This window comes from Cygnus atratus, chromosome 1 (assembly GCF_013377495.2).
Source record: "Cygnus atratus isolate AKBS03 ecotype Queensland, Australia chromosome 1, CAtr_DNAZoo_HiC_assembly, whole genome shotgun sequence".
In the NCBI taxonomy this organism is placed as follows: domain Eukaryota; kingdom Metazoa; phylum Chordata; class Aves; order Anseriformes; family Anatidae; genus Cygnus; species Cygnus atratus.
Window position 1 is genome coordinate 90,472,716 of NC_066362.1, and position 23,932 is coordinate 90,496,647.

The 23,932-nt window shown below is 36.3% G+C and overlaps 1 protein-coding gene across 1 annotated transcript; it reads right to left on the reverse strand.

Moving 5' to 3' along the window:
• Positions 1-4,053: 4,053 nt before the first annotated feature.
• On the reverse strand, positions 4,054-9,838 carry LOC126913366 (T-cell receptor-associated transmembrane adapter 1). Its single transcript, XM_050711878.1, has 5 exons — positions 9,733-9,838; positions 8,055-8,091; positions 6,133-6,194; positions 5,526-5,584; positions 4,054-4,314 (listed from the first exon to the last, which is right to left on the reverse strand). The coding sequence occupies exons 1-5, from the start codon at positions 9,836-9,838 to the stop codon at positions 4,054-4,056; spliced, it is 525 nt and encodes a 174-aa protein (XP_050567835.1).
• Between the last annotated feature and the right edge of the window lie 14,094 nt (positions 9,839-23,932).

Genomic DNA, 23,932 nt, shown 5'->3' on the forward strand with positions numbered 1-23,932 from the left:
ATACCTGCTTTCAGAACTTTATTTTAGGTATAAATTCTCAGGACAAGTTTGTATGCCTACAACAAATACATGAGAACAATGTGGCAGGGTCCCACAGGCTTTCGTTGCTGTGCTCCTTCTTGGCAAGGGGCTTGTTTTAGTGGTAAGCGTTAGGTCAAATACACTGTTTTATCGGCATTGCCCGATGTCAGCTTTCCAGGCTTCAGAAAAGGAAAAATAGTTTTCCTTGACTGCCTTTCTTGGCATGTGTTTTTTTTATTGTGTTTTGGTGTTCTGCTGTTTGTGTTTTGCTTGCTTATTTCTTTGTCTTTACATTATTGTAGCACTTAGAACCAGATTTTTTGTTACTTTTAAGTGGTGTTGAATGGGGCAAGAAGTCAACTTCAGTAATGCTTACTCTAGGGTAAGACAAACTTCAGTGGGTGGCTTCTGCAATGCATATGCACGTGTTCCCTCCCTCATCGTTCCTATGTTAGGGTCTTCAACAAGTCTTTTAGAAATGCTTTATGCTTTTGTGGCGGCTCACTTCTGGCCACAGATATGGATGAACAGTAGGGAAACACTTTATGAACTACCCTTTTTTTTTTTTTTTTTCATTTGTTGAGGTAATTATTTCCCAGTATTTCTTGAGATACCACTACCAAGAGACTACAAAATTCCACTAATATTTTCTGTTCTGAAGTAAGTCTAAACTGGAATCATTTTTTTGGACATGTCTAAATATGACTTCTACACAGCAACAGAACACGGGCTTACCAAGGTAGGAAAAAAAGTTTATTTAAAGAACTTAGCAATAGTTCATTCCATCTATGGAAATGGCTTAGAATTTTAAGAGGTAGTTCTTGGAAAAACTCCTGGTGTTGGAAGATAAGCTCATGCCGGTGCAACCTTTTTGGTTCCAGCAGTAGCAAGGAATGGGAGAAAGTTACACAACTGTTTTTGGAATTTGAAAACATCCACTTGTTTGTCTTCTGATTCTTAAAAGTGTTGTATCACCAAGGGTCTGTCATGACTGCTGAAGGATACCTGTTCTAGACCTATGAAAATTTAATGGTGCTACTTGATACTCTGTTTTGATATCTATTCTTGCATTCCAAGCAGTGTTCTGCTTCTGCCACCATATTCCTATTAGGCTTGTTTTTTCACGTTTCCACTGAACTGATACTTGAGTCAAATGCTAAGCTTACTGTTATAAAGACAGCTTCAAACTGCATCCTTCTGCTTCAAAATATTTGTAAAGAATGCTATAAAAACAGGTTAAGTTATTGAGATAGTACAAAACTAGACCTAGGATCTCCTTTTCTTATTTTGTTTTAATTACTTCTGAAACTATTTAAACAGAATGGATTTAAGGAAATTCTTTATACAGAATGAATTTAAGAAATGCATGATAGCTTACACAAGTCTTTGTCAATGGCTTGAAGATGGAGCAATATGGAACATGCTCTTTCATTTAAAAATTAGTAGTCACTTGAAAACAATCCACCCAAAAAAAAAAAAAGGTTTGGTTCCTTATTTAAGCAAAGAGAAGGTAAAGATCTGGAGGAATAAAATTGAATCTGGACTTGTAGCAGCATTAGTAATGCCTTGGATTGATAAGCCTGACAAAAGATGATCCTGAAGTTGAGGCTGTGAGAGCAGCAATGAATAATTTATTGATAACAGTGATTAAATTGGAAAGAAAATGTATATTGAAGGAGGATATTTACAAAATAACTCTATTCTTTTAGAGGAAACAAACTTTTGTTTTAGGAAACAAAGTTGCAGGGAAAAGCAGCGGATGAATATTTCAGTAAATAAATAACTGGACTGAACAATGAAGGCTAAGTATACAGAGGAAACTAAATGTACCAAAACATTATGCAGTGGGCTTATTGTTATGTGTTTACTCAATGAGAAGCGTATGCTTCATTTCTATTGATATTTTTTCTAATGACCGGTCTCAGAAGTTCTTTGATCTTGGAATTTTGAGAGGAAAGGCATAATCAAGAGTACAAATGCTGAGAGAAAGTTAGGAAATAGCAACCCTTGTACAAAGTTTACACAAATTTTATTAACTGAAAATAATAGCATTCCTTTTTTCATGTATGTGTTGGAAAAACAATGACAAATAGCTCCATGGGACTCTCCTTATATACTGGAGAGGCTGTTTAAGAAAGCTTTCACTTCTGATTGGTTCACAGGGCTGAGTATTGAATCTGATTGGTGTCAGTTAAATTGAAATATTTTACATATCATTAATGCTACTCAAACTATTTTGATATATGAAGCTATGCAAGAGCTTGTAAATACCTAGTTTATTCTTCCTTACTTTGCCCCTGCTAAAAAAAAAAAAAAAGGTACTCTTTCCAACCTGATCAAATTAAGATAGCACTTCGTGCTCTTATCTTGCTGTTTAGCTTTGGATTTTGGATTTGACTTCTGTTTTTTTTCCCCTCCTTGGGATTTTAGTTAGGGTCATCATTTAATATGATGCTCCATTGAAATGGTGGTGTGCGTATGTTTGTTTTTAATTGATTCTTCACAAGTATTTATTCCTGTTTCTCTAGTGTTAATGTGGTCAGTGGCCATGATAACAGTCAGTTTAATGCTACTGAGTCTGCCTTGTTTCTGGGATCTAATGGTCAAACATACTGATTTGATCTCTGCACATGAAAGTCCATGCTAGCACAAGACACTGAGCGGCTTGGTCTACAGGGTCATTCATTTTGGTCTAACATAGAAGTTAAGGCATGTGAGAGAGATTTGTTAACTAAGCTAAACTAAATGTGGGCCAGACTGTCAAAGAACTCTTAAATTCATGAAGAAAAACAAATGTGTTGCATCTCTAGACAGAGGCAGCCACTTCTGCTTTTTCCAGAGGTGGTGGCTCTTTGTACTATAGGTTGTTTGTTTTTTGTCACTGCTTTCGAGGCTGCTGTCTCTTTCAGGACCTGAGATGCTGTCATGTCTCCAAATGTCCTTGAGCATTTCAAGCTCCTCGGCACTGTGCTCTGCATAGATTTTAAAGGCACTAATATCTTTTTTTTTGAGAAGGCAGAACTTTCTGACACCTAGAGGCAGGTGTGGTACATCAGCATGTCTTGTTGTTTTCTGCTACTACTATTTAATGGCTCCCAGAATGTGCTACAAAAAGAAATCCTCACTATAAAATCTTACCATCTTATGAGTGCAACCAGTATGTAAATAACTTAGGAAATAAAAATCTTTCTACTTAAAAAATAAAAAATAAAAAATAAATGATAAATGCACTGTAACACCCAGTAGGAATTTAAATATCAAATATAATTTTAGAAGGAAAAAATTCTCTACAGGAGATTTATTGGTACAGATCATTTGTCAATATCTTATTCTTGAATATGGATGAATAAAACACTGTTAGTAGAGGAATGAAGATTTGAGATGTATGTTGATATTGCTCACAGAAGGAAAATAAAGATATATAGGAGTTTTGTTAAATCTTCCTAGATGTACAGGTACTACTTAAAACAAGTTGTTAAATTATTCTCCAATTAGCTTTAAGTATATTCCTTTAATACTGTAGGCTACTGACAGTGGGGAAGTACACAATGTTGAATAGCAGATCAGTGTTTAATTGGGAAAACAACTAAATCCTTAAGTGTACTTGTGCAAAACACCATTTCTTTCCAAAAGTATTGTGAAAACCTATATAGAACAGTCGTACTGTGCAGGAGTTCTTACACACAAATGAGTAGGTCTTTTGTGACTGTTTGAAGGTTGATGGTTGTTTTAAGCAAGGGTTTAATTTTTACTTGAATACCATGTGAATGCTGTGATACTGCTCCTACAATTCCCTTTCAAAACTTCTTCAGGAGGACAGGTCCTTTAAAATGTCAGTTTGGACCTACAGTTATTTCTTGCTTAGTCCGTGGATTTGCTTGGAAGACAATTTGGAACATTTCACTTACCTGTTTTACACCTATGTTTGGTATGTCAGTTTGACAGGATACAGTCTTTAATCATTCACCGTTCTTCCAGAACAACCAAAGCAGATCTCACTTTGTGATTACATATTTGGTTCATGAAGCTACTTCAAATGTTCTCTCCATTTGATGTATGAATCAAACCCATTAGTCTTATGGGATCATCATGAATGGCTTCTATGTTTACAGTATTTTCAGCAGCCAGCTGATCACTGTTGAGGTAAATGCTAACTTTTGAAGTGATAATGGTGGGTTTGGATGATCTTTCTTCATCCTCTACTGAAGGGTCTTTTTTTCTCCTTGGTTTTCTGCGTTTTCCCTTGACACTGTGATCAAGTGAGGCATAACACATCTGATGGTCAGGCTCCACCTGGAAGGAAATTCACTTTGCATTTAACATTCAGTAGTCATGCTTGATTTAAAATTATGTCTGAGGCTTTCAGTATGTCTGTATTGTTATTGTGGTAGGGGCTGAAGCTTACACAAACTAGCTGTAAATGAACTAATTGAAAGTACAAATGATTAAGCTATGGCAGCACAGAAAACAGACCAACATAACCAAATGGTAAATGACTCATGTTCTTGGAATAATGGCAGTAAGAAAATAAATAATTAAGGTATTATTCCCTCTATGGGAATAAGGATAGCTTATATAATCAGCCCAAGTTCTTTGGGATGCAAGGCATTGTTTGATCTGTTTTTCTTCCCCCATTTGATCTATTAGAACGCCATTGTTCATGACAACGGTTTTTGCAGGCTTTGTGCGGAAAACAGAAGATGGACGATTCTTTGTTCTATATCTCATCTGATTTCCAGTGCAAAATGTATGTTGTGTGTGTGTATCCACTGCTACTCTCTATACATTTTTCAAGTCAAACTGTTAAGTGCTTTTGGCATTGGAATTTTCATAGATGATTCTGTTTCTGTGAAGTTTATGTTAACAGATCTTTAGATAAGAAAGCATGTTTCTTCCCCCTGGAAGTATCCTGAGAGAGAGAGGCTGGAAATAACTCCTTATGAAATACCTGGAAATCAATTCAAAAAATTGATACTAGGAATGCTTCAATTACAGACAAATTTCAATAGAAGCTTGTATGCTTTTAGGTATCCAAGTAACAACAAGATAAAAATCAATAGAAAATCAGTTGTCTTTCATTTGTTAAGGCATAGATTTTTGTGCTGGGCAGGAGAGAGTCAGTCAAACTCATGATTACCATGTGATGCAACTTATGTTTTCATTTGGTTGATGTCCAAAACAAATACAATTCTTCATATAAACCGTGGCAGTAGATGTATTCTTAATTGAGCCTGATCTGCATGCCTGTGACTGAGCTTTATTATGCCATATGGATAGAAATGAGCAGTCCATAATTCTCCTGCTTCCTTTATTAATGGCCTAGACTGAACTAAGTGTCAAGTCTGCGCTTAAATTTCCTGATGAACTGAGACACTCAAGCATGGTAACTTTTGTGATGAGCAGTGTAAGAATTTGAGTTACTTATTGTCATGGGATTACCACAAAAACTCTGAGACAGACCACATTACCCTAATTTGGATATCCAAATTTAAAATTGAAGATACCTGTAGTTGGTTAACTGGCATTTGAGGCTGGGACTTCATCTGCTCGTAACAACATTCCTCTATAATTTACCAAAGTAGAAAAATGTTATTAAAGACATCCTACTGAGGATTAAAAAATCCAATTAACAAATCCCTCTGACAGAAGTAACCCCACCCCTTTACCCCCACCAATTTACTTTGATAGAAGCTTCACTTGTTTTGAAGTGACACACAAGTCTCTCCCTCTTACTCTGCTTACAGAGTAGCTTAGAAATTCAGGCACAGACACTCTAAAATGGAAAATAATGCTCTATTCATGTGGATGATAAGCTTCTTGTTGTGCACTAAAGGGACATAGTTTTAGACTGCTAGAACATCTTCAGCTGGGGATAACTTCACATACCAAAATATTCATCAGTAAAGGTGATCTATTCAGTAGATGACCTGGTCTTATAAACGGTGCAGTACATTAGTTTGCTGTTCTAACCCAAGTAGGTATTACTACAGCAATTTAAAAAGGAAAGGATTCCCAAGTTTTCTGAGAAACACAGAATGTGTTGGTCATCTTGCTTTTAACTTCACATTTCTCATAGCCACCAAATAGACACGTTTTTAAAGTGAAGCTTACCTAAAATTTCTTGACTGAGATTGCCATAAACTGGGTCATCTTCTGTGTAATGGTCATCATAGCTAGAATGGGAATGGAAAGATATTTTAAAATCACATAATAAGCTTTATTTAAGACCCCACTATTCTACTTCGAACATTTTACACAAATATACAGTGAAAGATTGTATATGACCTAAAAAACAACACGAAGAATATCTGGGGGAATGGGAGGTAATAACACTGGATTTGCAGGAGGGGAAGAGAAGGCACTGTCAACATTCTGAGGATAAATTTATTATCTAGCCAAGGATTGAACCCTTCTTTCCTGTAACTTAAGTAAGTATAAAGGTAATCTCAAGACTACTAAGCTACTGGTTGGTGGAGTTCTAAAAATATTAATGATCTCTTAGTAACAGTGAGATAACTGTGAAAAGTGGCCCAAAAAGGACTTCATGGATAAGTGTAACCAACCTCTTGCTTTATTGGCTCACATACCATATAATCATTTGAGAACTACATCAAACTTTTCTAATCCTGCTACTCATATTTATAGTGACTGCTGTGATAAGGAACCTTCTACCACCAAAATAAATTTGTTCACTGTCGAGTTATATGCCTTCACTCTCAAGCTAAACTCCTTTAACCTACAGAAATGTGCTCCCTTTCAGATGACAACTTCATGTGCAGAGGTAGCTTAATCCTTCTGAACCTCCACTTTGCAAGCTAAATTTGACAAGTCTGGGGGAAGCTGGTGAAGGTCAAAGAGGCCCAATGTAGTAGTGTGGCACAACAGGAGTGCACCTTTAGAGTCAAAAAAAAATGTTGCTAAGGAATAGATAAAGCTGTATGTGGTTGGGAAGGAGGGCTAAATTCTATTTAGCTCAAGCCTGATTCGATTCACTGAAATCCGATTAACAATTGGAGTATGAGGTACAATCCTGGAGCATGGCTCTTAGTTTGGTTCCATCTGAAGGGAACCCTGTTCACATCCTCCAAGACCACTTTGCAATACAGACTAAAGAAGTAAATGATGCTTTTGGGGAGGATGTTCTTAAAAAAGTGCACTCATGATTAAACTAAAATTCTTACGTCAATGCACCTAGACAAGACCAAAACAAAGTTCAGCTTTGGATATTTAATGGTATTCTGTATTCCATTACCTGGTGTTTCTTGAAAATGTTTTTAAGCACGTTTGTAAAAATGAGAATCATTAGAGTGAAGCACTGTGTGATCCTGTTCCCATTGCATCCCTATACTGTGACTTGTAAAGAGGATGTAGTAATGCAATCTTAGACTGCTTTTTTCAGTGGTATAATCAGCTGAACAGACAGTAGCAAACAGAGGGACTTCCCAATTTCAAGTAAGCACGTCATTGAGGATTGGTTTGGGAAGAAGGACAACATCTTTTGTATTTTTGTTTCAAGGGCCTCTTATGTTTGTGTTGAGGCGAAACTCCTTCCATCTCTGTTTTCTAAAGTAATTTCATTGATATAGTATAAACTGGGGAGAGATAAGGAGCTGTCCAGCAGCTGGAACCAGTTACACGAGTTACTGCTCCACAAGTATTAAATATCAGACTATAATTTCTCATTATTTTCTGAGAGTTCTCTTTAATTATAATAGATTCATTGAATTTGAGTGATAAATAGTGTTTTGGCTCAATATCTTGTACTTCCTTCCGTATATAAAATAACCATATCAACATGCAGTTATTTATTGTTGATAAAATGACTGGAGTACATCTCTCCTGTGTGAAATTATTTCCCTCCCTCCTTCATAGAACTTTTTTTTTTTTTTTTCATAACTCTCCTGCTCTCCAGTAGTTCCAGGCAGGCCATGTGAGATAATGGATTTTCCCCCGTGTCACCCCTCTAAAGCCATCTATCATAATTTATTGCTTACTTTGCCCTTCTGAGAAAGAAACTTTTTATCCACTCTTACCTTGGACTGTTGTCTTCGTAGTCTTTATACGTTTTAGCTAGAAAATTTGTTTAAAAAAAAAAAAAAAAAGTGAAAGAAAATGAAATGTGTTATTTAAGGGTGCTTCAGATAATTGTCCTAACCAACATGCTTTTGATTTCACTGTATAGAAGTAAGTCTTCCAGGCTCTATTTTGTTAAGCAACATATATGTGTATTAAATATAATCCCTTCTCCCAAAAATGTACTGTAACACATGGGATTCATTTCTTGTTTCCTCTTCCTTCTCCTTCTAACATATCCTTTTCTATGCCCAGGGAGGTGCATCATGTGTTTATATTAGAAGATGAAGGGTTCATTTTTTTACTAGATCCATTGCTTCTGTCTCTGAAAGAGAGATATCCTGTGATCCACAGATGAAGAAACTGAAGCAGAGAGGCAATAGCCACAAAGAGATTTATTGCTAGAGCTTGATTAATAACTCTGGAATGCCTGACTTTCTAACTTGTGCTCCAGGACTCCAGACTTTACCATGGTAAGGCTTTGATACCAGAACACTGTAGCATCAGCCAATCTGACTGCAACCTTGCTCAAGGTTAGTTTTGTAAATGACTGTGATTTTTTCACCATATAAATATCTGCCTAATAACACTAAAAGTCAAGATAAAACAAAGAAGCGACACCCTCCTCCCCCTCCCAAAACACTCCAACATCTCTTTTAATAGCCTGTAGTCATACCAATTCTCTTATTCTTGGTGATTTCAATTTATTAGCATAAACCTTCTGTTTATGTGGATTACATATGTGTGTAAGCCTTTAAAGTAGTTCAATCTAACAGTGTTTGCCCATTCATATTCATACAGCACAAGGTACAATTTTCCCTGTGTAAAGACAGGTTTTCCTGAAGGGTTGCAGTAGGATTGTACAACTGATTATAGAATTATATGCAGAAGATTGGTTGTACTGTCATAGTCAATCACATTTAAAAAAAAAAAATAGTTAATTTTAACTAAAAACTGAGTATGACTGTAGTCATCCTCTAAAAAAATAAAACAAATGAGTTCCTTATTGTCAGTGACACATTGGTTTAAGAGAGAGAATCCCATGATGAAAAGCAAGTTTTTTTGTTTGTTTTCGAAACAAACTGATTAAGCTGATTAATTATGAAATATTAATATTAAAGCTTAATATTAATCTAATTAATTATGAAAGCCAAAATTCAAATAAGCATTCAGGAATTTGGGGAGGATCAGATTTTCTCAAATGTATTTTATGTTAGTACAGTTACTTAAAATCATTTTTAAATTAAAGTACAGTTGATAAATAAGTAACATGAAATGTACTCAAAAAAAAAAAAAAAAGGAATTAATGACTTTAAAAGTACACTATAAAAATAAAACATTAGCCAGAAATAAATTCTTCACCCTGTACATTTTCTGTTGATTTGTCATCAGAGGACAGATTTGGATAGTGGTTTTTAGCAGTGGGTTGGGCAGGTAATAATCACTCTGTAATCTTACCTGATTCTTCTAAAAATTTTAAAGTTACATCCTCACAGCTAGAATCATTCTTGCCAAAGAATAACTTTAAGACTCAAAAGTATAAATCTTTTGGCTTGACATCTCCCAGAAATGATGTCTTTCTCTGCAGGTGCTTTTAAACAGTCAAATTCCTTTCCTTACAGAGACAACATTACTTACTTTCTTGCTTCTTTTTCATATAGTGTGAAATATTCAGTATCAATGAAACAATCAGAGCCAGACTCAGAAAGGCCAAAACTCCCCAGACAGAAGGGTGGCATTCCATTTCTGTAACTGAAGGAAAATCATTTTATATTATGTATTGTCTAGCAATTACACTGTATTCTTTGTGTTTGGTTGATTTTGCTTTCTGTAATTCAAGCCTTTTGTTGTTTATTCTGTGGCAACCATTGCTCTATGAGCTATATAATTAATATCAAAACCAGATGCTAAATAACAAGAAAACAACATTCATAAACTGTTAACAGAGCTGTGGTTTCATAGCAAATCAACCAAAGGTTGGGCTACTAGTTTGCCTGTAAAATGGAGTAAAAAATCACATATTACTTAAAATAAATAAAAAAAAAACTCATCTTAATGAATAGCTTTGAAAGTGTTTTTCTAATTGCCTTTAAAAAAAAAAAAAAAAAAAGGTAGCTGGAGCAGAGCAGAGGTCAGATGACACTGGCACCAATGCATTTACTCCTATTGAGAAGACAGAGCTTTGTTCCTTGGCTCACTGACTCCAGCTCACCTTAGAAAATGCCCCTTCTGGTTTTTGTTCCCTAATTACATCGGTGTTGAAAAACTCTTTTAGTTTTAATTCCAATCCACAGATGCTCTTATGATGATTAAACAAGATAAGATAATCCTTGTTAGTGAGAAATTGTGTCACGTAGACTTCTATGTAGCACTTCTCCTTCCTGATCTGGACTCTCTCTTTTTTAAAGGAACAAAGCAGAGCAAATAATCTGTAAATTCCTGACAGCTTTGTAACTGTTTATTCCACATAGTCCTTCCAGTGGCCATTTATCCATCCTTTTAAACTAAATATCCAATTTCTATTCCTTTCTTTTCTCCTAGTTTAGTTCTAGAAAAGTTATTTGAGGGCTCTCCATTACTGCAATAATGGTTTTCATGTTGAGAGGCACTTTTTTGCAATGAGCTACGTGAATGAGACATTCATTACAAGAGACAAAACACCATTATATAACGCTATGTCATTCCCATTTTCCAGAGGAGGAATCAAGAAAAAGGGAGATCTCACCTTGAGAAGATGTAATAACGTCAAGAGTAACCAGTGTTTGGAATGGGGTTACTCTACAATGAGTCACTATAAAAAATTTGCATCCTATGCAACCTGCCCAAAACTACAAGAAGTCTATGCCAAAGACAGGAAATTTTAAGTCTCAATATAGTCTAACTCTAAATAATAATAATCATCCTTCCTTCTTCTTCTGTCCTATCTTTTGTGAAGTGATTGCCTTCCATTTTTCTTATTTTCATTTATTAATGCTTTTCCTAAGACTGTATTTTGTTCAGCGAGCAAAAACAGTATTGTGGCCTGAGAGAAGGGCACGTGTACCTGTGACAGAAACAAAAACCCTGTGATTCATTGGAATAAAAACAGGGAGTAGATTTCAAATATACAGCTTGGATCTGAGTTTCTACCTTTTTCTAGGTATTGAAGGCTATAATTTATTGGTCTGTTTCAGGAATTCTCTTTTTCCTTGGTGTTTCCAGAGAAAAAGGAGAATTCTTAATTAACGTGGAAGAGGTAACCAAATTTTTGTGGACAAGATTTTTTTTTCATATTTCAACTTCTGAGTTATATTTGAATCACTGACTGGAAAATAGTTGATGTTGGAAAAAAAGTTGTTTTCCTTTCCAGTTTCAAGTTTAAAATCTACAGTATTTGAGTAATTCCACTTCTCTAGAACTTCTGAAATACTCTTAGGAAAACAACTTTTATTTCTAATAAAATGTACCAATGTTTTAAATCTTACAAACTACAGGTCTTTCTTATACTTAGTTTAGAAACTTGCATAGGTTTGGGGAAAGGTAGAAAACAACAGTTTCATTTATCATTATTTAATTTATTTTAAAGTTGATTTCCCAAAATGTCGATTTAAACATCTGCTTGTATTTCAGTAGAATATGTGACTTAACCTATATACATACACAAACATGTATGTGATGTAAATGTCTTTTTTTATCTTTTTCTCTTACCTTTGCAATATGAGCTACTTGTTTTTCAGACAACCCTACTTATATTTCAGAAATAAAATCAATTTTCAGTTACCCCATAAAACCATAGCAAAGGCCTTGATCAGACACACAGGAGTGCCTCTGTGTTTGGCCTATGGTTTTCTAATGTCAGTTTCAAGTTAATCTTAATTTTCAAGTACAAAATATAAGAGATTTTGTTTTTATATCTCAGATTTACAGATATACAACTCCCAGCTGTCCCCCAGCTGTTCTTTTACTACCTTTATATTTGTTGCCAATATGCTAGCTATTTACATTTATAATTGCATTATTCAAATATTTACTACTTTGACAACTGCAGTGGTAGAAGGAAAGCTAATACTTGTTTGAAGAACAGTTTGTCTCCTCAGATAACTACGCTGCTCTCTTTATGTTATGATAGCAGATGCAATCTGTGACAGCTAACTGGTTGTGCTAAAGAAAAAAAGTAAGGCAAGTGCGGGTGGAGACTGAGAGATAGCAAGAGATGTTTAATTATAGTTTAGAGTGTTCTGAAATAGTTTTATTCCATTCTCTAATTTTAATTCTAAATCATCTATTGTCAAATGTAGCAAAACTAGATTTACCATTCTGAAATTATATATTTATTCTTAAGAACCCTTAGAACAGTGTTCGGGACATTTCTACTCAATTACCTTCAAACTGATTAAAAAAAAAATATATATATATCTTTGGGAAAAATGTCCTAAGGAAAAAATACGCCCCTACGGACAGTACACTATCATTCTAATAGGATAAGCCTAATTTCCATCAGAGTTTTCTGCAATAGTCTAAGCCTAAGAGCAATAGTCACTTGGTCATACTGAAGCTGTTCTTAAAGCAATGTGCTCCGCTGTGAAAGAAAAGAGTTCATCGTATAGCCAAAGGTTTCATGAGGACACCAATTCTAGTTTTAATTCAGGAGAACCTGGGAGGTGGGTACTACCTTTAATCATTTGGGAGGTGGTACTACATTTAATCATTACAAAGATGCCAGTATTTCAAATACCTAATACCAGAATCTCCGTAGTATTATTGGTACATTCTTATTCTGCTGTTCTTTCATTTTAGTTTGGAAACAGCATCAAACTGGATGTCCATCCAAGCAGAGTATCTGCCTCAGGTAATTATTTACTCCGTCTGGATGATTTATTTATTTATTTATTTCTACTTTTGTGACTTTAGGGATGGGGTTACCCAACTCTTTATAGTTAATTCACACAACAAAATACAGGGAAACAAAACTATTTCCAAAGATTTAGTTATTTGTGTTTTTTCTCCCTTTTAAATCTCTTGATGACTTTCTGCACCAACAAATACAGGACACAGGAATAAATAAATATTTGTTGACTTTTTCCTAGGTTTGCAGAGTCCCTTCTACTGTAATGAGCGTGGGGATAACAGACAAAAAAGAACAGACAAAATTGAAACACTCTAGCCTTTCCTGGATGAATTCTGCAATTACTGCAACTTGAGGGAATTAACATAATCATTCTTTCCTACTATCCTATCCTACTTACCTTTTGGTGGAACAGGCCAGATTCAGCAATTTGGGGCTAGAAATAGATGTGTTTTCTCCTAGCAGTGTATGTATAAATAGTAGAAGTATTAAGCTCTGTTCCTTCCTGTTCTAATGTATTTATTTTATTCAGAGAATCTGTCACAAAGAGTAACAGGAGTATATCATCCTTCTACTGCACTTTCCTACAAAAAAGGAACAAGAGGTGGGGAATATAGATACCTATCTAGCAAGAGCTGTCTTGCCGTCTATTGTATCAACTCATTATTCATGTAAGCAGATTAATTACTTTGATAACTACCAAATTTTAGAAGATAAGCTGGAGCACAAAATAGGTTGTTTCTCATTGTTTCTGTCTGTAAATTTGTCAAAGATTAAACAAAATTATTTTTTCCCTCTCCTATTAAATGGTGAGGTAAATAATATTCTGTACCAATGACCCCTGCCAAAAAGAAACCCATTAAGAGACTGATGAATGTTAAATTAACATTAATAATGCTTCCACCTGTGTGAGCTTTTAAGACAAGATTAATTCTCTGGAAAAGATTTGTTAAGATGCAATTAATTAATGCATAACTAATTGCTTTGTAAGATACCAACTTCATACTTCAGAAGGAAAGAAGCACACTATAAAATAAGAAGTTCTATGCTTAGTAAATATTTTAAGAATAAAATTGATGTCAATGCTTAGTCTTCATTAACAAACCTTAGTGCTTTTGCCCACTTAGCTGAAGATTAATGAAGGTTTAAGCTGTTGACAGTGACTCAGCCTCATCATTGTGTTTATATGTTCTTAAAAATTTGACTTCAGCAAAAAAGGCAACCTTCTTGAAGGACTGGTCATCAACCGAAGTATGTTTCTACTGTTCAATTTTTTTTTCCAAATTTATAATACTGAAAAGACAAGACTCACCTGGTTTTGTTGTTTTTAGGAATATACCCAGTCTCTTTATCCAACAGGAAATCAAGTTATGTTATGTTGGCAGACCTTGGATGTGCTTTTATTTCAGATCTGACAGCATAAATCTATCTCCAGAGTTGCCGTCAGTCTTAAAAGTCTCTAGACTTTTCTTCCCCTGCATTCTTACAGACAGGAAATGTGGTTCAGGCTTTTACAACTTTACTAGCAAACTGACAGTCTCCTTGAGTGTACGCCTCTGAGAGGGAATAAAATATTCATATGTGCACTTGCATACAATAACCACTTGTCTTGCCACAGAAGAGCATGTACGGAGCATGTACAGGACTATTAGTTCAATTTTATATGATAAAAACCTACTATGGTAATATTTATATGAGACCCATACTGTAAGGCTTCCTATTTGTGCTACGTTGAATTCAACAAAAGTATTTTGGATGCCTGTTAAACTCAATTACAGAAATATTTTACATAGGAGTGCTATTTGACTCTTTCCCTCTTGAGGTTTCTAAACCAAGTCTGGAAGTCCGTCGCCGAGAGAGCCTACAGTTTAGCCAGTAAGACAACACAGAGGCATGATGCAGAAATTACACCACTGCCAGATTTGGAAGGTCAGGTTAAGATATAATATGCTCCCTCTGTTCTTTAAAGTCTGTGAATCTGGGCTTACAACTCACAACAGTTGTGGAAAAAGAGGGTAAATCAGCATGTGTCTTACTGTGTGTGTTTTGTCTTTTTTTTTTTTTTTAATTTAGCAAAACATGCCTGTGTTTGGCTAGAAAAGACATGTTATTCTCAGAATTGCAGTAGCTTCTTCCAGAGGAAGCTTGCATGTAGATCACTGTTGAAGAGGCTGTCTTTTAACTTTTTGAGGGTTTTTGTGCTTTTTTGTTTGTTTGTTTTCAGAGCAAATGGTTTTATCTCCAATTACACATAATGTAGAAGTAGGAGGCGTTGGTTAAGAAAAAAGGTGAATTACATGACAGTTTGTCTTTTTGGAATACATGAATTGAAAATGTCCTCACTATAATCTAAGGAGCAATGTAAAATGTTTGTCTTTGAGAAAGGCTCTTATAGGAGGAAACAATCTAGGCAGTATAAGTTTATTTGGGATGTTATTACTTCAGGATATTATTTTTATATTAACTGCCTTAGATTAATGCTTAAGAAATAATTTACCGGTTTAGCATCTTCTTTGAATGTGCAGGTGCAGGTTAGTCTTATTTAATATGACATACTCTTCCATTTGAATCCAAAGGCAAATAAGACTCTTAACTATTCAGAGCTTTATCAGAATGAGGTGCATTGATTATGAGACATTAACATAGAAATAATTAAAAAGTTTTTTGAGTTTATAATTATCTTGATGAAAAATTGTATGAAAAATGACATATTTTTAAATGGTTATAGCTTTGGTGTTTGCCGGCAACTGAGTTTAGACACCTTACTTATAAATGTCAGTAGAATCAAAATTAGATACATATTTTCTCAGTGTTAAATCAAAAAGCATAGGTCCATCCTATTTAATCCTATATTCCATTTTTCAATGAAACTTCCTTTCAAAAAGTGAAACATCCTATGATATGTGGTTTAAACCTTGGCTTTCAGCAGGGAAAAAGATACATTTTTTATGAAATGGTGACCGCAATTGATACCTTTGAAAGTAAAAGGTTTATCATGAGCTTAGGGAAGTAAAAGAACTCAACTAGTTATAACAACTGCCTTTAGTAGTTCCATGTCGTAGGCTCAAGTGAACTGAAGTGCCGTGAAGCCACCTGATGAGAGTATGCAACTCAGAAAGAGACCCCTCGTAAAGAAAAAGAATCTTTATTTGAGGGGGAAGATGATGAGAGTGGGAAATACATGTTTAATAAATGGAGACAGTTGCTTAATTTCTCAGCTAAGAGTGTGAGGAGTAAAACTGAGATCTGCTGAGGATTCAGAATAAAATGTTTACCAGCCTGAACAAGAAGCTTACAAGTAATAAACTCCTTTGGAGATAATTAGAGCCATAATGGGTAGGTGAACAGTGAGAATACAGTAGGGGATTTCTAGGTTCGTAGCCCTGGTAGCATGTTAATAAATCTGTTCTCCAAGAGGAAATCATTGTTGTACAGTAGCATCTTTGGTCACAGGAGTGAAGTCGATTGGATTAGACATGAGTTTGATGTGCTCTGCTGGACAGCCTGCAACAGACTGCAAGATCTGTTAGACAGCAAGAAATTCTTCATTGCAGGCCCTAAAATCCATTGTGAATATGACTTCTTACTTCTCTTTCCTGTCTTTTATATCTGTGTTAAGGTTAAAAAAAAAAAAAAAAAAAAGAGAGAGAGAGAACCAGCCGTCTGCTTAAAGTTTTGTTATTCAGGATAACAAAGACAAGGATAAATTGTGCCTAATTTTAGAAAGACATGACATAAAGTAATGTCACTCCATGCACATTTATTGTGTACAAAGATGTTTCCGCTGTTTTTGAAAGTCCCTGAGCTGTAAACTGCTGGGGGCATATTCTGGGGAAGTATCTCTGACCGCTTATCTACTTATTTGATCTTTGTTAAATATATGCTGCTGGTGTCTCCAAGATACGATTCTAAATCAAATAGACAACTGTCTAGTTTGGGAATGGTTCTTGCTAGACAAGTTCTTGGAAATGTTAAATGAAATACTATTAAATATGGTTATGCACAGGCATATAAGAAGGAGTAAGTCTGTGCTCAAATAGAGTCAGACAAACAGTACGGTTTGGCAGAAGACTTGAATGATCAAGTGAATCTGAGTGAGGGAGCAGTTGAAAAAATAATGAAAAGCTTACAAAGTATTATTTTTTTTGCTGCTTTAGGGAAAGGCAGGCAGGAGAATCCCAAAGCAGTCAAGAAAGATGATGTTTGGAAGGGAAGCCATACTTGGGAAGGGAGAGGGTTGATCTTAAATTTCTTTCTTTGGGCTTAACTGAGTCTTTCTAAGTTTGATATTAGTGTAGGAAAAAAAACAAAAGATTAAGTAATATGTTACAAATGTTTTTGTTTGTTTGTTCATTTTTGTCTTGAAAATATGTGGTGCTATCTACAGAATGGAATAATTAGAAGTCCTTGCAGTACTTGTCTTTTAAGTACTCATGTTATAGGGAATGGTAACTCACACTTACTGTGAAGTTTGTTAAACTTGTATAGTAAACAATTTTGGGGAAGGAGATATGGGACAGCAGCTAAACATGGTAGATATATATATATATATATCCAATTTCTATGATGAGGTCGCTGTATGTTGCCACAAAACATGGAGCTAAGGCAATGGCTGACCAAGGAAAGACTGCAGAGACGCAGAGGATGTCAGCAAGTTTCCAAAAGCAAGACCATTACTGGAATATATATGTTTAAAGTACTTTTCTGGTTCTGGATGAACTGTGGCAGGATGGAACTTTTTACAGTGGCTGCAATCCATAGCAGTTCTCAGCAGTCTCTTCCAAGCCTGGAATTTGCTACATGCAACTGAAAACTTTAAAAAAATATATATATAAAAAAAAAAATCAGCCTTATCAATCTGAAAGTCATTTCACAGTTTGTATTTCCTCTTCCTTCCTCCCCAAGAAATCAAAAAGCCCCCTCGATTCTTTTCTCCTTGTTTTCAAGTGAGACACTCTTTGCTCTGCCTCTAAAAGAAGACTTCTGGGGGCTGTCTTATCAGTTTCTTAGAAAACGGGTGTTAAAAAAGAATATAAAATTTTTCAAGTGTAGTCAGAGAAAAGACGAATTTAAAAGGTGGTTAGCACAAGGTTCTAATGCATTTGACTTGATAAATCAACATCTCTTATTTACTTAAGAACTCATTTCGTTCAGTACATTTTTGCAATATATGCATGTCACCAGCAAGTTGTACTTTTCTAAGACCTCAGAATGCATACTTATTCTAGCTTCCTGAAGACAAAATAAACTGCACAGCTGACAATAGAATCAGGCCTCAAATGTCTACTTTCTCTATCACTACTCATATTAAAGCCTTTCTTTTAGAAATTATATCATTTATGATGCTAAATGGTATCGTGGAAAACCCCTTTGTAAGGAATAGAAGACAGAGAGACTGGTTTTAGTCTTAAAAAATGCAAGGTGTAAATGACCTCTCTGTTTGAAGTGGGAATATGTTTTTAATCGTAAATCTTGTCTGACTCGCTGGGGAAAGCAACTATAACAAATGTTTTGAGATGAGCTCGTGCTAAAGTGGTGTCTACTCCGACACTAATCTCATGAACACATCAAGGAAATAGAACTATTCTTTTAACCTTAGCACGTGGCTCTTTGCTTAGGTTGCAGGTGCAGAGGTGGTGCTACATCTATAGTAAATATAAATTAGCAACAATGCTACAGAAGAAAGAGGAGAGTGAGAAGTTTGAATCCACCCTCAAATGCTTCAGAGAGTGATTCTGACTAATACTGTGAATTTTGTACTTATGGTAAAGTTAATCATTGTCTTTTGTGCATTGTAGACAATGTCGTGAATTTCATTGTTTTATCTTAAACCAATGTTAAGCTCGATGTTACCCCATTAATAGCCCCTGAAATTATGGCTCCTATTACAAGCAATATCATGGGTTTCCTGTGGGGAAACCACAGGTTATTTTTTCCGCATGTTACAAAACCTTATTATCAAAGACTGTTAAGAGAGGTAGCAAGAGAAAACTTCTTATCTTGGTAATTCTGCACTGTCAAAATTTCCATTGAAAGCTAACACTGCACACTTGTGCAGCTTTGGGTGGGGTTTTTGTGTTGCGTGATGTGAAATTGCTGAGCAGAGTCTCTGCATGACTACCTCAGAGCAAACAGAACAGATGCCCCTTCATCCAAAACCTGTAGAAGTATGGCCTTTCCACTGAATTCAGTGGATTTTATTTTCTGCTCAGACAGCTGCTGTATTCTGAGAGAGATGTAATCTCTGGTGGTGTTTCTTTCAATAGGCACAAGAAGAACATATTTCCTAGTAAAGTTGCTATAATCCACTTACCTGGTTTTACGATTTTTGTAATTCTCCCTTGACATACAACCTTTGTTATCACAGCACGACTAATGTTGGCTCTTAACTGGGCTTTGGCCTAATCCCTCTTTTGGACACAGCAAAACTTCTGAGCTCTTTAAAATCTGCTGGAGACCTAAGATAGGCTGTCTGGTTGGGGGTATGTTTTAGAAGTCAAACTCATCTGTATATGCTTCTTCTCCCACCTCTCCTTGCCATGACAATGCAGGTAAAAGCATTTGAGCCCCCTTGTTTTCTCCTCTAATATCCTACCTGCTTTTTATCCCTGAAGGATGCTGTTCCCCTGTTATGACACAGTTGCTGGAGGGCAGTAGGAGTACCACAGCACTGGGAGTCAAGGGGCGTGTTCATGTACATAAGTTTGCAAAGTCACAGGCATTAATGAGGAAATAAAAATAAATAAATAAATGCATGAGCCTACCTCAACTTAATCTCTGTGGTTACACATTTGCCAATAAGCCAAGACAGCTCTGCAGTGCAGCTGAGCACTAGTGAGACATCTTAGATCCGACCCATGTGCATGTAATTTCAGATGAAGACCTGAAATAGTGGCTATGAAGATAGTTCTTTAAAAGTGGTCAGTGATGCATTGGAGTAGTGAGTTTGGTCTGAATCACTCAACTTCTAAAGCTTTCAGCTTAACAATGTTGTGGTTCCATCTTTCTGTTTAAAGTAGTATCTGGTAAGCAGATAAAACCACTTGTATCACCATGTACACGGCTGTTAAAAACATTGTTTTCTTACTACTTCCTGCTCAACAGTGGATTTGGGTACAGGGTAGTGTGTGCTAGTTTCCTCATAACAAAAACTGTCAGCGACTCGTTAGCATTTGCAGAAAGTAAGAGCACAGGTGTGCAGAAAATGTCTCTCTCTACAAAGCATTGTAAGGCTGTAGAGTGATTGTTCTATATTTGACACACATGTTTTGACATTTCTCAGAGGCCAGAGAAAGAAAACACCTTAAACATATAATACTTTGAGTCTTGGGTTAAAGTTCCTGGATGAAGGAGTCAGGACGTGCACTTGAGCATCTGTCTCCATGTGACAACTGAAACGTGTAGTCATGGGCACTAGTTAGGTGTTGTGGGCACCCTTATCCTGTCACGAACAAAGGTTGTGTCCTCAGTGGAGGCAAATTGTCCCAAGAAAAGTGTCATAACACATTCCACTAAGGTCCATGTCTAACAAGGTAATTTCATTTCAGAAGTATGGCGTTGCTGGAAAACTGACCACCTTTAAGCAAGCTCTGTGCTTGTCAATTCAGATTTATAACCTATCAGGAATAATCCTATGATTTTGGTTTTGGCTTAGTTTCTAATCTAGGGTACTGCAGTCTTTCAGTTCATGTTTAGTGCTTACTATCTTTTATGTTGAGTCTATTTGACTAGTTAAGTGCTTTTCTCTTTCTTGAAAAGATGCTACTTATAAGTATTTTTCCAACTTTTTGTATGTGTACAGCTCCTTTTTCCATAGCTGATGCTTAGGAAAGACTTACCCTATGGGCGATTATTGATGCCAACAAATTATTGCTGTGTGGCTTAGTACTTTATTTGTAGTACTGTCCAAGGATGTAGGAAATATTTGTATGTCACTCTTCTCTTTCTGTAATCTAAAGAACAAAATTGCATAGTATTTAAAGGTGACAGGCAATGTATGATTTTATTGCTATTTAGAAACTTCTGTTCAGATGCTGATTTACCTGATAAATAAAAACCTCACATCCTTCTACTTCACCATTGATGTACATATTTAGGTTCAGCTCTCTATCAGATGTGACCAGATAGAGCAAAGACATTGTGACTGGGCTCGGTTTCAGCCAGACACGCTATCCGTGTGAGCACTGCAGAAATAGATAACATTTCTGTCTTTAAAACTCCGTGAGGTTTTAGCAGAAAGTGTTTTAAAACTAAGTAGCTCATAGAATAACTCTTTAGGCCATGCTCTGCAGCTGCTGGAAAGAAAGGCATTCATAAATAGAATTCAGAAGCTTGACAACATTCCCTACAAGACAAGGAGGCACGTAGAGCAAGCCATTTTCTAACCTTACCTGAACCTCCCTGATGCAGAGCAGGCATATTATTAAGTAGTACAGGGGGTGGAGAGGTATACTGAGGTAGTTTATATGCTGTACCCGTGCTTCAGTGGGAAAAAAAAAATACACCTGAAAAACACACTACAGTGGGGGAAAAAAAGCACCCCTGAAGCTTAAAAATGAAGTGAGGCAAGCAAGGGAATGGTATTACTATTTGATCTTTGTGCACTAAGCTTTATTTCCTTCTTAGTACAAGACTAAATGTATGCTTGAAAACGTTCATCTTTGCTGTGAGCTATAGCATCATGGATACAGCATCAGTTTTATGCCTCACTCTACCTGAAGTGAAGCGGTATTTTAGGAGGATGGCACCACGCTAAAATGGAGAGGACGGCACAAATAGTTTTCTGTAATCCTTGGAAACACTTATCTATTTCAGCTGAACAGTCACAACCTGGGTGATGCAGCTACGTGGGGAAAGAAAAAAAAATGTGGTAAAGGCTGACCATTCTGGTTTGCGGCTTTCTCCTACTCAGTGCTTTTATTTAGTGTTTGAAATGTGCACATCATGGCTTTACATCATGGGACAGTTACAGAAGGTCATTTTGTGAGACAGAGATGTCAGGTTCTGATTTTCCTGGCAAGCAGCTTTCCTGGAGTTGTGTTACAACTCATTAGCAGTAACAAGACTGAGGAGTCTGAAGAAAAGCTGGAGTTCTCTTCATATGGATGGAAGACTGCTTTTCTTTTAAAATTATTGACTTTCAGAATACATCAAAAGTTTGCACTGAATACGATTATGAATAAAAGTGCAGCATTTGATTGACATGCAAACACCAGAGTTTTTTTCTCTATAGCTAGAGGCTAAGGAAGTTCTTTTAAAGAAGCTGTTGATACTTTTTTTTCTTTTTCTTTTTTTTTTAATTGAGAGAAAAGAACCTCTGAGGTCATTTGTAGCTCACAGAAGGTTTCTATTTCACTGGTTAAGCATGTATAATTGCATGCATGATTCATACACTAATGCTGTGACTTGGTGCTAACTTTTTTTTGCTGCTATAATATAATGGAATTCTGTATTTTAATGTGCCCATGCTCTGAGCTTAGGCAATGCTGAAATCCAGATGGAAGCTATACAGAATGGAATCTGTACTCAACTCCTTTTTAAGGCATCATATAGAAGACTTCTTGCAGGACTGTAGTGTCTATCCTTGAAACCAATAAAAATACTTCATAAACTGAAATCAATGAATGCTGTGTGCATCATGAACAACACCATTGTACACCCAACTCAGAACTGCAGTCAGTTCTGATATAGAATATCTCTCTTATTCAGCAGCAGCCCTGTGAGATTGTTTAAGGCCATGATGGAAGGATGCCATCAAATGAAAAATGCAGACTAGCTACTCCTGATTAGAGAGTAATAACACAATTTCCTCCATATGCTGGAGTAATTTTTTCTCTTTTTGCAAACCTATACTACCTTTGAAGTGTTGTATGTGCCCAGAGTCTTGGGCCTGTATTTCCCCTGAGCTTTACTATATTTGCAAGTTCAGGCCTTAAATGACTTGCTGAAAGCACTAATTCACATCTAGTTTAAGCACAGGAGAAATCTGGCAATTTAATGCATTTAAAAGCTAAATGTGTCCAGGTTTTCAGGAAGGGGCATTGTACTAGTGTTTCCAAAATTCCTGGAGCAAGGGAGTTTCTACCCTACCTATCAGGCTTGTGTTTTATAACATGATTAATTTATCAACTCAGTAACACTACCCCATGTTTGTGGAGAGCCTGACAAATTATGAAATACTACCTGTGCTAGTCCCTTTGATGCCAGTATTTTTATAGTAGTAGTGATGACTTAGATGGTTTCATTTCAAGTTTGAAACAGCAAAGGAGGGGAGCAGAAAACTATTAAAATGAACTTAATTGATGTATCCCATGTAGTACTTACAGTACCATCCTTCTACGTCTCTGCCTTCCTGATGTGATTCCTCCTGCTTCCACCATCCTGGCTCTGAGGTGAGTGAGGAACTCCTACCCTGGGCCTACACACAGTTAGTAGTTTGCTACTGGCAGGCTATGTCCTGAGCACTGTCCTCCCTGGTCTGTCCTACCTCCTGTGCAGGCCTTGAGCTTCTCTCCTGCATTGCTTCATGAGGTTAAGCTCACAAAGTATAAGCTGTGCAGCAAGTGATGGGGGACAGTTGGGTCAGGTTGTTCTTCTCTATGTGAGAGACCTGACAGCACCAACGAGGCTAAAACCAGAGGCTTGTCCAAGCACACCAGCCTTTAGTAGCATGTCACCAATGCCTCCTTCTAGGAGGTGGAGGGAAGGGCATGCAAATCCTTAAGACTTAGAAAATGCAAGTATTGAGATGTTACTTATGCCATTAACCCTTCTTGGAGCAAATTGGCTTCTTCAGTGGTCAAAGAGGTCCTGTGATCCCATATTATTGAGCTGTGGGGTTTATTTTTACAGATCAGCCATATTCCTCTCACCAAGGCTGCCAGTTAATTGGCAGCTGCCTTGCTGCAGCTCAGGGATGAAGATGTTTGTTATCCTGGAGGGGGATCAATACCTGCTGCTTTTCTTCCAATGTCTGGTTTCTGGCAAACATTAGGACTTTTCTGCTATTTTAAC